This window comes from Erithacus rubecula (assembly GCF_903797595.1).
Source record: "Erithacus rubecula genome assembly, chromosome: 11".
In the NCBI taxonomy this organism is placed as follows: Eukaryota; Metazoa; Chordata; class Aves; order Passeriformes; family Muscicapidae; genus Erithacus; species Erithacus rubecula.
The window spans coordinates 15,166,928-15,179,585 of NC_136663.1; the positions used below are offsets into that span (position 1 = coordinate 15,166,928).

At 35.9% G+C, this 12,658-nt stretch overlaps 1 protein-coding gene across 2 annotated transcripts in view; it reads right to left on the reverse strand.

Annotated features, from left to right (window-relative positions):
- The window catches only part of COL4A3 (collagen type IV alpha 3 chain), a 55,586-nt gene that overhangs the window by 29,508 nt on the left and 13,420 nt on the right, over positions 1–12,658 (reverse strand). For both annotated transcript variants that reach the window (XM_079315602.1, XM_079315603.1), the window contains exons 3-16: positions 12,358–12,447; positions 11,313–11,357; positions 10,794–10,838; positions 10,437–10,499; positions 9,678–9,731; positions 8,856–8,882; positions 8,232–8,309; positions 7,274–7,336; positions 6,763–6,798; positions 6,606–6,647; positions 5,180–5,257; positions 3,715–3,777; positions 3,405–3,461; positions 1,146–1,190 (exon numbers count right to left, since the gene is read on the reverse strand). In XM_079315602.1, the coding sequence (XP_079171728.1) occupies positions 1,146–1,190; positions 3,405–3,461; positions 3,715–3,777; positions 5,180–5,257; positions 6,606–6,647; positions 6,763–6,798; positions 7,274–7,336; positions 8,232–8,309; positions 8,856–8,882; positions 9,678–9,731; positions 10,437–10,499; positions 10,794–10,838; positions 11,313–11,357; positions 12,358–12,447 (786 nt within the window). The remainder of the gene's footprint in view (positions 1–1,145; positions 1,191–3,404; positions 3,462–3,714; positions 3,778–5,179; positions 5,258–6,605; positions 6,648–6,762; positions 6,799–7,273; positions 7,337–8,231; positions 8,310–8,855; positions 8,883–9,677; positions 9,732–10,436; positions 10,500–10,793; positions 10,839–11,312; positions 11,358–12,357; positions 12,448–12,658) is intronic.

Consider the following 12,658-nt stretch of genomic DNA (forward strand, 5'->3'; position numbering starts at 1 on the left):
TTACAGAACACTCCAACACTCCCAAGGGGAAGCTGCTCTGCATGGCACAAGTTTAGGAGTCTCTGATCTGTTCTCCCCCTGCAAACTATTTCTGAAGGGGAGAAACTGAACACAATACAAGATTCTCCTATTCAACACCTTTCCCCAGAACTCAGTCTGCAGGATGGCGCTGATCTCAAGAGGTGTCAGCAGCACCAGGGAAAACAGTGCAGACTAAGGCTTTCTGCAAATGAATACAGGCAAAGGAGAAGGACTTCTTGGAGGCTCATGCAGTTGAATGCACTGCTAGTGAGTAAAGCTGAAATGGGAACAGAGCAATGACTTGCCTTTGTCATGACAGAAAACTTTCTGTTAACTGAGGCAGGAGAGTTTTGCAGTCTGTCATTCAGTGTTCTTTGCCAGACTGGAATGTGTTTAAACTGTCTGTGAAGGTTGTTTTAGCATGACAAAGATGATGGTATAGTAGATACATGTGCAATGGGCTATTCTGGCAGTAAGAATTTTGGTAAGATATTTATAAAGTCATTGTGACTCTAATGATGTGAAAGTAGAGATGAAGCAAAAAGTACTGATATTTAACCAATTGAATACAGTATTTCAAACACATTTGAACAACTCCAACTTCTAAATTAGTATACAAATAAGACTATTTTGCTTCTAAAACAGCATATTTTAAGAACTGCATGTTGACAAATTGACAGTTTAATAGCTATCAGTCATCTTATTCCAGGCTAAGACAGCCATGACCCTGACAATAACTTTTCTTCATAAAACAATGTCTTTGATCCCAGTGATTACAAACTATTGATTTCTCTTCTCAATTTATGTTAAAGGGAAGGTATAACTCATTTTGCAAAAATTTAAATGTGACTAACCATAAAAAACTCAGCAGAATTAATTTTGCTTAACTTGGAGTGTGTCTCAAACTTGTTAGAGAGTCAGCAGCAAGCAACAGGCAAAGAAAGAATGACATATATGAACTGAGCCTCTGTCTCCATATAAATTTGTGAGGATATGGTATTTTCCAAGGCCAGCTGCATGAATTTTGAAACATATTCCACAGTGAAAGAAAAACTGTGACAGAAAGAACTGTCATAAACAGATGACTATAACTTAGAAAACATTTAGAAGGCTTCCTTCATTACCGGTAAACCAGGTGGACCTGGAGCACCTTCTTTTCCAGGCTTCCCCTACAAAGGAAAAATGTAAAATACAATAAAAAAATTGAAGTGAGGATATTGCATTCATAGAGCACAGCAACTTGATGCTGTGCACATAACTGTAAACTGTGTAAACTGTAAAAAGCCATTAAGGTTATTTTAAAGTATTCATGAATCATTAACTAAAGTTCATAAAGTCTACAAAACAGGTAGTAAGATATTCCATTAACATTCCTCCTCCTGTGGAGGATTATTTGTGCCAGACTCCAGCTGTACAAAGTGCCAGGGAAGAGCAGAAAGCTTGGTGAGAAATCAGGTTATTGCAGAAATAAGACAAATGATAAAACAATATAACAGCAAGCTGTATTCTCATGGTGAGCTTGAAAGGAAACTGAAGGAAAACTCTCTGAACCCCATTTCCTGTATGGGACAACTTGAGGAGAAATTATTTAATGAAAAAGGAGTGCACTTCAAAGGTATGTGAAGCAGGGCAGTAGATGGAAAAGTGAAAACAGAAGGAGGCAGCATGCCAGAGCTATTTGCTGCTTTCCACGGCCCATTTGGCAGCGCCTGCTTGGTTCCTGTTATGTGGCAACAAGAAACAACTGTTTGGGCAATTCATAACAGCAAAATAAGGAGACCAAGGGCAGAAATGGGGAGAAAAACAGAATGAAATGAAAACATGATCATATGGATACCTTGCTTGCCACCTTGAAGGCAGAAATGAGGAAAATTAAAATCCACAGGAGGAAGGCAGTGAAAAGATAAAAGGAGGATGGGGGGAGATTATGAACTCAGAACAACAGGGAATAAAGAACATTTTAGATTTTTTTTCTCACAGAATAAATTAAGGAAATTTAAAATAATTTTGAAAAGACCATAACATGAATTAGGATGTAAGCATTCAGAAAAAAATAGAAAAAATATGTTAGAACTTAAAAGATAAGAAGGAGAATTATGTCCTTGCAGGCTCAAAACTTACTTGCACAAAATAGTATTCCTTTCTTATAATGCAAAATCCACAGTAATTTGATATTTTGTGCTCACAGATGTAATTTCAGTGGCAAAAAAAGTTTTGCTTTCTTTTTAGAATAGTTAATCAATGTTTTAAGAATACTTCCTTAGCATTCTTCAAGATTGATACACAAAAAAGCAAGGGTGCTCTACCAGTTCCTCCACAAGGAAGAGTCAGTTAAGAACAGTTCTAAAAACTACTGGGTGACAGTACAAGGCTTTTGCAAACAGAATACAATGTGGATGAAACACAGAAGATGGAGGATTAATAACACACATTGGATAGCAAGAACTTCTAGAACTTTACACTAGTAACTCAAATTGAAATTTTCATTATGTGTAGGAATAATAAAAAAAAAAAAAATCTAACATCATTGTTACAGCAACATACAACTGAAGAAAGAACAATCCTCAGGTAGTACCAGGGTCTTGTCTTGCTATCTTTCCTTGTGGAAGAAAATGTATTGCAATCAGAAGAAGTATGAGAAAAGTTTCAAAAATGTATACATTTGGACTGAATCAAATACTTAATTTGAAAATTGTTTTTCTTAATATTGCTTTCATAATGTATCCAAAATCTCTATTTAGAAAATGTCATAAAAAATTTTGACTTTTTGACTATTTTAGGATTCTCCCTTGATTATATATATCATAAAATTGTTATGAATTAGTAGTTTTAGTTATTAAGACCTTGCATTTATCATTGATTATTTTTTATCTGAAGTTTGAAAGGCATTTGAATGAAAACTTTCCATTAATTATCTTTCAAAAAAATCATCAGGTAAATTGTATTTTAATACGCATGTTTTTCAAATAAATATTTTTAACAGAGTAACTCTTAGGCAACTTTCTTCATGTCTTCACACAGATGCTGGTTGAACATACTAATTTAAGTGTGCTGCCTTAAGTAAGCTCACTATTTTTTCTTCTACTTATACTCTTGCACTATAAAGCCAGTACATGTCTAGCAGAGCACTTTTTTATTGTTTCAACAGGAGAACCTTTATAGCAAAAAAAAGAAATAGAAGTGTACTCACAATCAACTGACCTTCACTTATATAAGTACAGTCACTTGATTCCAGCTCTTGTCTAGTTTACTGCAGGAAAGAGCTCTGGAATCTAAGCAAATTTGCTCTGAGTAGCAGTGAGACAAAAACTGTAAAGCAACACTAATTGAAAATTGCTTTTCAGAAAGGACTAACACATATGTATTCAGCTGTTTGCACACACCTGTGTTCCTGGCTCTCCTTGGTCACCTTTTTCACTTAGAGAGTCACCAACCGGCCCCTGGAACAAAACCACACTGAGGATACTGTTTTGAAACTCACATTTTCTAGGTTAAATATACATTTTATAATTTTTTATCTTTAAACAAAGTACAGTTGGAATGCTATTAATAGGTATTTTATTCTATTCATTAGTCTATTTATGTCATTAAAGGTTAAAATAATTAGTGCAAATACTGGTATGAAAGAGTAGCATTTATTAGGTGATGCTGCCTGAGCACCTGGATTTAAGGGATTTACTTCTGGTCACTTACTGTAAACCCCATTGGCCCTGGGGGTCCTCTTGATCCTTTTTCTCCTTTTTCTCCTTTCAAGTCCTATTACACAGAAAAGAAGACTTACTGTGGTGTCTTTAATTGTTCTATGCTTACCATTTCAGTCTGGTTCTACAAATAGGAAATCCTTCTGTCACCAGCAAGATACTTTGAGCAGAAATCATTTTACTCAAACGATTAAGAAACAGAAACTTCAATCAGTGGTCCTGCATAAGTCTGTGATGTTTGAAAAAGAAACTGTTTCTGAACATTTCAGAATAGAGCTAGGTCAAAACAATCTACCTGTGATTGTATACAAAGGGACTGCAGTAAATATCCCAACAAGCAAAAAACCCAAACAAACCTTAGTTGCTTCACTGGAACTAGAGTTACTTTCAAAATATGATTGCAGTGGCTACCTATGACACCCTTGTCTCTGTGGGTACAAGATTAGATTATGCTAAAATGTAGCATCACTGGGCCATGTCCCAGGGCCACTGTAAACCCAAATTTTAAGGGCTAATTATTACCTGGTTAGACTCATGCACCAACTATTTATGTAAGGAGTTTTGAGAGGTTTTTAAACCATAATGCCCAATGTTTTGAAAAATTGCCATTATCTCATGATAAACCACCACAGCTGTGACTGGAAAGTGATTCAGGTGCACTGGATTTGATCTAAACAGGGAGAGCCTAAAAGCTAAACCTTGCTTCTGCAATCTTTCTCTTCCCAATTATCTCAATTCAGTCTTGATGCACAATTCACTTTTACTTTAGCACATAGTGGAGAGGGACTTTGGATGACTCCACAGATTAGATGCAAATTCCATAATAAAAATGTTATCAAGAACAGATAAAAGACTTGTCCTGCTAGGATGTGAATATTTAAAATTCTATCAGTTATTGCTGTTTAATTTCTATATAAGGATACAATGCAAGAATTTTAATTCACAAAGCAATACTTAAAGCAGAATCAGATTATTTTCTTCCATATTTATTGTCTTTCCAACATTTTCCACGATTACTCACATTTCAGTAAAAATAATGAGAAAACAAACTACAAAATTTACATGAACATGTTGGAAGCTTTAGTGAAACTCTGATAGCTCAGAGTCTGACATTCTCAGTGCCAAGGCCCAGAGGTCAACTCAGCTGTGGCTTTGATAGCCATTTAGAACAGCCATGTGGATTTGGTGAAGCAGAAGTGATTTACTCTCCATTCCTCAGGGATTCCCAGCAGGTGTGGTACTGGTAAGCAAGAAGCATTGCACTGGCATCGTGCAGATGTGCATGTGAGCATACAACATCAGCTGAGGTGGCTCTACACTCTAAGAGAGCTCAGAATATAATTAAACAAGTCTGAAAAACATTAGGATGAGTAAAAGGAAATGTTATCAGAGCATCCTCTCAAAGTAAAACCTAGTCAGATGGATTCTCTGAACATGATATTTAACAATTTTACTACCGTCATGTTGTCTGGTCCACTTAACGTCACAATAACAGTTCCTGGGGGCCCAGGGGGTCCAGTTAACCCAGTGTCACCCTTGAAAGAAAAAAGAAAAATAAAGCAAATTACAAGCAGTGTGCTTTTGGTATTTCAAATTACTATTGCTCTAGTTTTGATATCATGAAAATTCTTCTGTCATTACACTCAGTCATTAATTCAGTTAACACTTCCCTTTGCTTGCTATTTAAATTCCATTAAAAAAGACTTATAGAAGATTTAACCTTCCCCTACCTGATTAATATAAAAATTAGTATGCTGGTTTATGTTAAAGTTTCTAGATACAATTTGAAATTTTAATCCTATTTATTTGTTACAAAACTATTTTAAATCAAGCAAAAATATCTTCTTGATTACACTATTTATCTCTATTTAAATATGTCATTCAGTAAATTGCATGAACTGTCTGTGGTGACATACTCCAAACTGCAGTTTGGGTATTCCAGGGAGATCACAGAATCATGGTGCTAACAGACAAAACAAGCTTTCATGTGTCCTTCACTGACAACATAAGCAGTGAAGAGCACTTTTTTATAAAGAATCTTTGAGAACAGGGGAAGTCCTCAGTGCGATCTTTCCTGTGGAGATCAACAAAAAAATAGCCACAATTTTCAGTGATTTTATGCCAGTGGAATGCATTTAGATGAAGTTGCAGCACAACAGCAAAGAATGTGTCACTCTTTCATTAGGATGCAAGATGTTCCATGGTCACCTGAGCTACTGCTAATGAATAATGAGGTCTATAGGCATTGCACACTCCTGGTAGTGATTACAATGTTAAAATCAATCAAAACTGAATCTGTGCATGTCAATTAGCCATAATTGTGTTATCTTGCAAGGATATTCAGATGAATTGAACTAGTCTTGCAACTGCAGGCTGGGCGCAGGGAGACAACGTGGGCATTTGTAACAATTCCTGGTTTAATGTCAATTACATGGAATACAAGGTAAATACATGAAAGACAAGTTAACAAATTTTTATTCAAAACCTGGAGGTTTTGCTAACATCACAAGGGCTGGTGCTGAAAACACATTGGACAGAAGTTAGGAGACTACAAATGCTACATATTTACCACTGTTTATCTGCTTAGATAGCATTTAGGAGCACAAAGTATATACAGTAATTTAATGCTATGTGCTAATAGATAATAATTACTGGCTTCTCTTCAGTGTCTAATCTTCTGTCTAGATGTTTATATCATTGGCTCTTATGTGAAATCATCTTGACCTTAGAGAGCACTGTCATGTTTCAACAAAAGACTCCCACATACATACTGAAAATTTGCATTTTACAGTTCTTACCCCAACATTTTACCTTAGAAAATAAAAAAAATACAAAAAACAGAAACAAAGCCTTTAAAATGTTTAAAGCTTTTTATGAAATTACCTTTCTTCCTTTGGCTCCTATTACTTTCAGTCCCATAAGACCCTGAAAAAAAATCCCCAAATGTAATTTTTTTTTTTATCTTATAAACACTTAAACATGGGTTAATTAATGTTACACATAACAGAAGTTTTCATTTTTATTACCAATCTGAGACTACCTTAGGTCCAGGAGGTCCTGGTTTCCCAGGCATGCCCTACAAAAAAAGAAAATAAATCCTCAGCTAAAAAACTTAAAATCTTTGTCTCTGATATTTTGAAGTACTCAAATTTCACAGAATTTATATCACATTTTTACTCTTTCCTCCACCTTTACGACTGCAAGTCATTGTCAGTGGGTGACAGATGGTTTACACAGTCCAGTTGCAAACATGCATCTCTCAATGTTATGCACATTAGTATTTTAAGTGAATTAATGGACAGTTATTTGAAAATTAAAATTTATGCTTACATGGCCAAGAGATGATTCTGAAAATATAGAAATTATCATGCATAAAAAAAATCAAAAGAAGCTGAAAAAAATCAGATGTGTGCAGAACAACAGAGTTTTTACACACACATATGTCCAGACCTCAAATAAGTTTGGGAGAATCAAATACTTGTATCTGTGTAACTCCATAGGGTTTAGGGAAAACCAAAGGTCAAAGTAACGAGTGAGACATAAATTCATACTAAAGGTCCTGGAGGGCCCTGTGGTCCAAGTTCCCCAGGATATCCTTGAGCACCCTGGGCACCCTGCATATGAAAAGAGAAACAGGAATAAATCTCCTAGCAAGATTATGAGCAAAACACAGCACTAAATTCAATGAACTGAATAAGAAAGAGAGGAGTAGCCCTGATTCTGAATTTCCTTTTCCTATCTCAGGAGAACACAGAAGTATAATTTTTCCTCATTGCTTCATTGTTTGGCATACATTTTGAAACACAAGAAAACATCTGTTCTAAACCTAAACTACTCAAGTGAGGATGTAAGTGCTCTGAGAAATGTGGACTCATAATCTATATGGTCCTATTAATGCCTCCAATAAGCCTTCAACCTTTCAAATATACTATGCAATAAATCCTATAATTTGAAGCTTTATTTTCAAACTAATGGAAAATTAAACATTTTTCTTTTTAATTTAATGCTCCCTGTTTATCCCAGTAGTCAAAAGATATGTCAGTCCTGCCTTCCTCTGTTAATGCTCATTCTTGAAATATAGACCATCCAGTCCACAGAAGTTGAGCTGATCTAACCTGCTCAGTCTTAACTTCAATGGGAATTTTAGCAGTTTTACTTGATAGCCATTATAGATCCCTTCCAACTGAACTATTCTATTCTATTCTATTCTATTCTATTCTATTCTATTCTATTCTATTCTATTCTATTCTATTCACAGATCTGTGACCAGTTTTTTCCATACCTGAAGTACTGTTTCTCTGCAATCTGACTGGCCTGCAAACTGACTGGTTTTGGTTTAGAAATCAGTAACACAATTGTAAAAAATACTGTATATTAAATAAATAATACACTTACATTATGTAAAATACAAAATAATTTTAATACATACTTGTGTTATACATAATGTATTTATACATATTACTATATATTTTATACATATCTATCTCACCACCCCTTATTTTGAGTTACCTGAAGACCTGGCATCCCTGGTAATCCAGGATCACCTTTTGCACCATACTCTTGGCTATATCCCTCTGCAGGGCACCCCTGGACAATTAGATACAAAGAAACACAAGAAGTTATGCTGCAGAACTCTGTAGTACAACAAATCTTCTAATGCAGTTTGTAGGGAAACAGGCAATATCAGAATTGCATAATATGGATAGTTGTACCTTTAAAAAGGTGAAACCAACTATATCTTTCACAGGCCTTCCAGTTCTCTGTTAGGAGTAGTCTTCTTTTCAGATATACCTACATTACTCCTTGCCTTCAATTAATTTTTGTTACCCTTTATTGCTATAAAGTACTCTCCAGTGTATCTGCAGATTTCCATATGAATTCATAAACTATTTGGGGGAGGAGCTTAGTTCTTTGTGTGCTTGAAAGAGTTAAATTAATTTCATGCAGTAACAGAAGTTTAAGGGGAAAAAAATTATAGGCCATTTTGCAACTTGAGGTGAATGCCACTAGGACAAAGGAAGCACCAAACTTTGTGGTTGCTTCTTCTGGAAGGTGATGGAGATCTGAATGGAGATGTTAAGAGAAACAAACATACACATGAATATTTTGTATAATATGATGCAAATAACTGACCTTCTCTCCTTTGATACCAACAACTCCCTAGGAAGAAGAAAAATCATATTGAAACAGAAAAGTAAAAGACTGCTGAAATAACACATTCTAAATACTGTCTTGGTGCTCTTCAGGTGATCTATTTTCATGAAGAATGTGCATAGCCAGGTTCCTGTTTAATGGGCCAGACTTTAAGTTAAGAAGAATGGGCATATTGTTAAAAAATAGTCAATCTCACAGGTACAGCTCTACAAGTGAAAGCAGAACAGTTTTGAAGCCTGATCTTAATACACAAATAAACAAAATCAGCAAAGCTGGTAAAACAAAGATCATGTTTAGAAGTTATTAGATTTGAAGCCACCAGAACTTAAAACACAGCATTCCGTGTTTAAAAGTTTCTCTTTGAAACACATTTCTACAGAGAAAAAACCCCTAATCCTGGGATTAAAGCAGTGTACCCAGAGTGAGAAGTCCTGTGTTCTTACTGACTTACTAAAGCCATTATTTTCTCAAAGATACTTATGCATGAACTGAAACTGCAATCTATTAAATATATCTTGGACATCTTCAGGGATGTAAGTTGCAAATTCTCATGATTATCCCATGAGACCTAACTCTAGTAAATGAATTTCATCCATTAGCTAAGAGGTTGAAGCCCAACATGCAGACAGTAAAACATTATTTTTAACTTTGGCCTCTTTATCACACAGTTTTCATACTAATAAAATGGAGACACCTATATAGTTCAACTGGTGTCAGTATGAGCTAACATGTGGCTTCACACTCCTTCAGGGACTGGCTTTATGTGGTGGGAATGCACACAGTCATGAATTTCACACTTACTGGAAGGCCTGGAGCACCTCTTCGGCCTGGAGGACCTGGAAATCCTTGGTCACCCTGAAAGTAGTAACAGTGATTGTCAATGCATGTTACAGTTAATTATTTGGCCTGATTTTGGCAAATGATCATGGAAGTTTTTTATGCTATCATACTAAATGCACTGAGAGTTCATGACCATTGTATTTTGTTAGGAGAGGATCATCCTATTTTATGCAGCTTGACTTCTATCCTAGACTGTTCAGATTAGTTCACAGTTTCACTAGAAATCTATGATTTTCTATAGTAGGCATTATTCTGACTCCCTCTTTCAGAATGCTCATAGAGCAAAGAAAACCTGGTTAATCTGTTACTTTAACATTGATCCTTTTCTCTTAATTACTTTCAGGATTTATGAATTGCCAATTGCAAGCTAGATACTGACAAAATAAAATGGATTAACTATCTCCTTTATAACCCATTGCACCAAAAGCAGATGTTGAACAAAAACTGATTAGGTCTTCTGAATTTAATGGAAAAAAGTATCTGGCAAAATATCATACGTTAGTCTTTTAGCAAAGGCCATTAGAATGTATTATTTAAGTATTTATTTTGCACAAAAAGTAGCACTTTTCCTTTCTCTGGTCCCATGACACAAGTTTTTCTAGCTGATAAAGTCACAAACCAAAACAAGCTGAAGCTGTACATGAGGGAAATTAGAACACCTTTTGGCCATTCCCAAGCACAGCCAAATGCAATCTCCAGAACACTCAGCTTGGTTTGTACCTTTGTGCCATTGCATCCTGGAACACCCGGGAGCCCAGGGGGACCAACAGCTCCTGGTTCACCCTAAAAGAAGCACAAAATTGACACAAGCTTTGTTTTTGCACATTCATATTGCCCTACAGAAACACTGAAAGAGTTTATATTGGAGCAATGTTTCACAAGACTTGACCGATTACAATGTGTTCTTAAATCATTACAATGAGTAAGAATTGCTGATGCCAAGATTTTTATCTCTAGGCCAATTGACAGAGACAATGTTGATGTTGAGACTAGAGTGAGCACATTGAGCTGAGGATAATTGTGCACTAAAGACTGAAGTAAGAGAGAAATTGTTAAATCAGTTTCATTTTTACTTACAGGAAGGCCTGGAGGACCTGAAAATCCAGGTATTCCTGGGAGTCCCTAATGATATTAAACCAGAGAAATAATATTATGAATATTAAACAAAAGCTCATTAGGCAATTTTTCTTTGGTTAAAGTCATAATAAGGATGAATGTAAGTATGATTCTATTAAAAGATCATTACTTCCTTAACTCTTCTGACTGTGAATCAAGCATAATGGTTACACACAGGTAACTCACACTCATTTTGCCCACAGAAAAAAAAAAACCAAACAACTCTTTGTGGTATTCTACTCTGACTTTTTACTGCACACCCAAATATTAAATACATACAGCAACAATCTTGAATGTAAGGTGTAACAAAAAGGGCAAAAGTTCTAAAAATAAATAATATTTTACATAGTGTCATAAATTTTAATCATACTTTGAAATCAGACATTATGTTTTGCTTCCATTTTCACAAATTATTGAACTAAGTTGGCAATTAGCATGACATTTAATACATGTAATTTTGTTTAAAATACAAACACTTACTCGTATACCTTTGGGTCCAACTAAGCCTGTAAGCCCTGGAGAACCCTAGGTCAGAAATGGAAAGCAATACTTTTCATTATGTTTCTACTGAGGAAGAGCACATGAATGTCAACAGGACACATAATATTTTCAATATCAATACATGCACACAAAACCAGCTATATAAATAAATAAATGACTGGCCTATTACAGTCAATAGAGGAAACAAGCACTTCATACAACTTGCATGAAATGTGGTGCCTTTCCTTTCCTTTCAGTGTTTACAGGGGATGTGTCACAGAATCACAGAATGGTTCAGAAGGAACCTTTAAGATGATCTAGTTCAAAAACCCCTGACACAGGCAGAAAAGGTTGCTCAAAGCCTCATCCAACTTGGCCTTGAACTTCCAGGGATGGGGAACCTGTTTAGTATCTCACCACCCTCCTACCCTCATAGTGAAAAAAATATCTGTATCTCATAATAAGTCAAAACAAATAACTGTGTTATTGAAAATTCATATTCAGCCTTAGTTTAGCCACACAGGAAAGGAAGAAAGAAAGCTCAAGTCACTGAAGCCACTCCCTCCACACTGCAAGCAACCAGGTATTTCCTAAACAGATCAAGATTTAACTTAAAAAACATCTTTCTCTTCAAATTTGCTTAAATCTACTTTTCATACTTGTCTCAATAGTAGCATGTTTACTTTCTTTTCAGCAACAAATGTCAAGATGTTAATTGATACTATAACAAAATCTGAGGGTATGCTGCAAAAATCTGTTTAGACACATGTTCATTGTCTCTGGCAGTTCAGTCCAGCTGCTTTAGCACTGGCCAATGGAAAGCTGACAACAAAAGCCCATGGTCATATCAGCCCTACCCTGGTGCAGTCAAAATGATCCTTGCAGCTGGTGACCAAACAACATCCCTACCAAATGGGAAACTCTGAGACAGGTTTTGGTTTGGTCTGGTTTTGTAAAACAATTATCTACACAGCCATAGCTAACTCTGACCATCAAGCACAGTTGCTTCTCTGAGTGCATCTCTCTGTCTCACATACATACCTACCTTTAGTCCCTGTGGCCCTGGAGGCCCTTCTGGACCAGGAAAGCCTCTTTGACCAGGTGGACCTGGAACACCAGGAAAGCCTTTTTCACCCTGTAAGCATTAAGATAATTAAAATCTTCAAATATCCATGGATTCTCCTTTTGATAGCTTATCTCTAAGGCATTCATTGCATTCAGTACCCCTTGGCTTCCTGCTGCTGTGACAGACCCACTGCCCTTGCCCACACTGACCTGTTTTTTTGGTCCATCTCTGGGCTGCCTTGGCCCCACGGCACCACATGCTCATAGTATATGGCTGAATT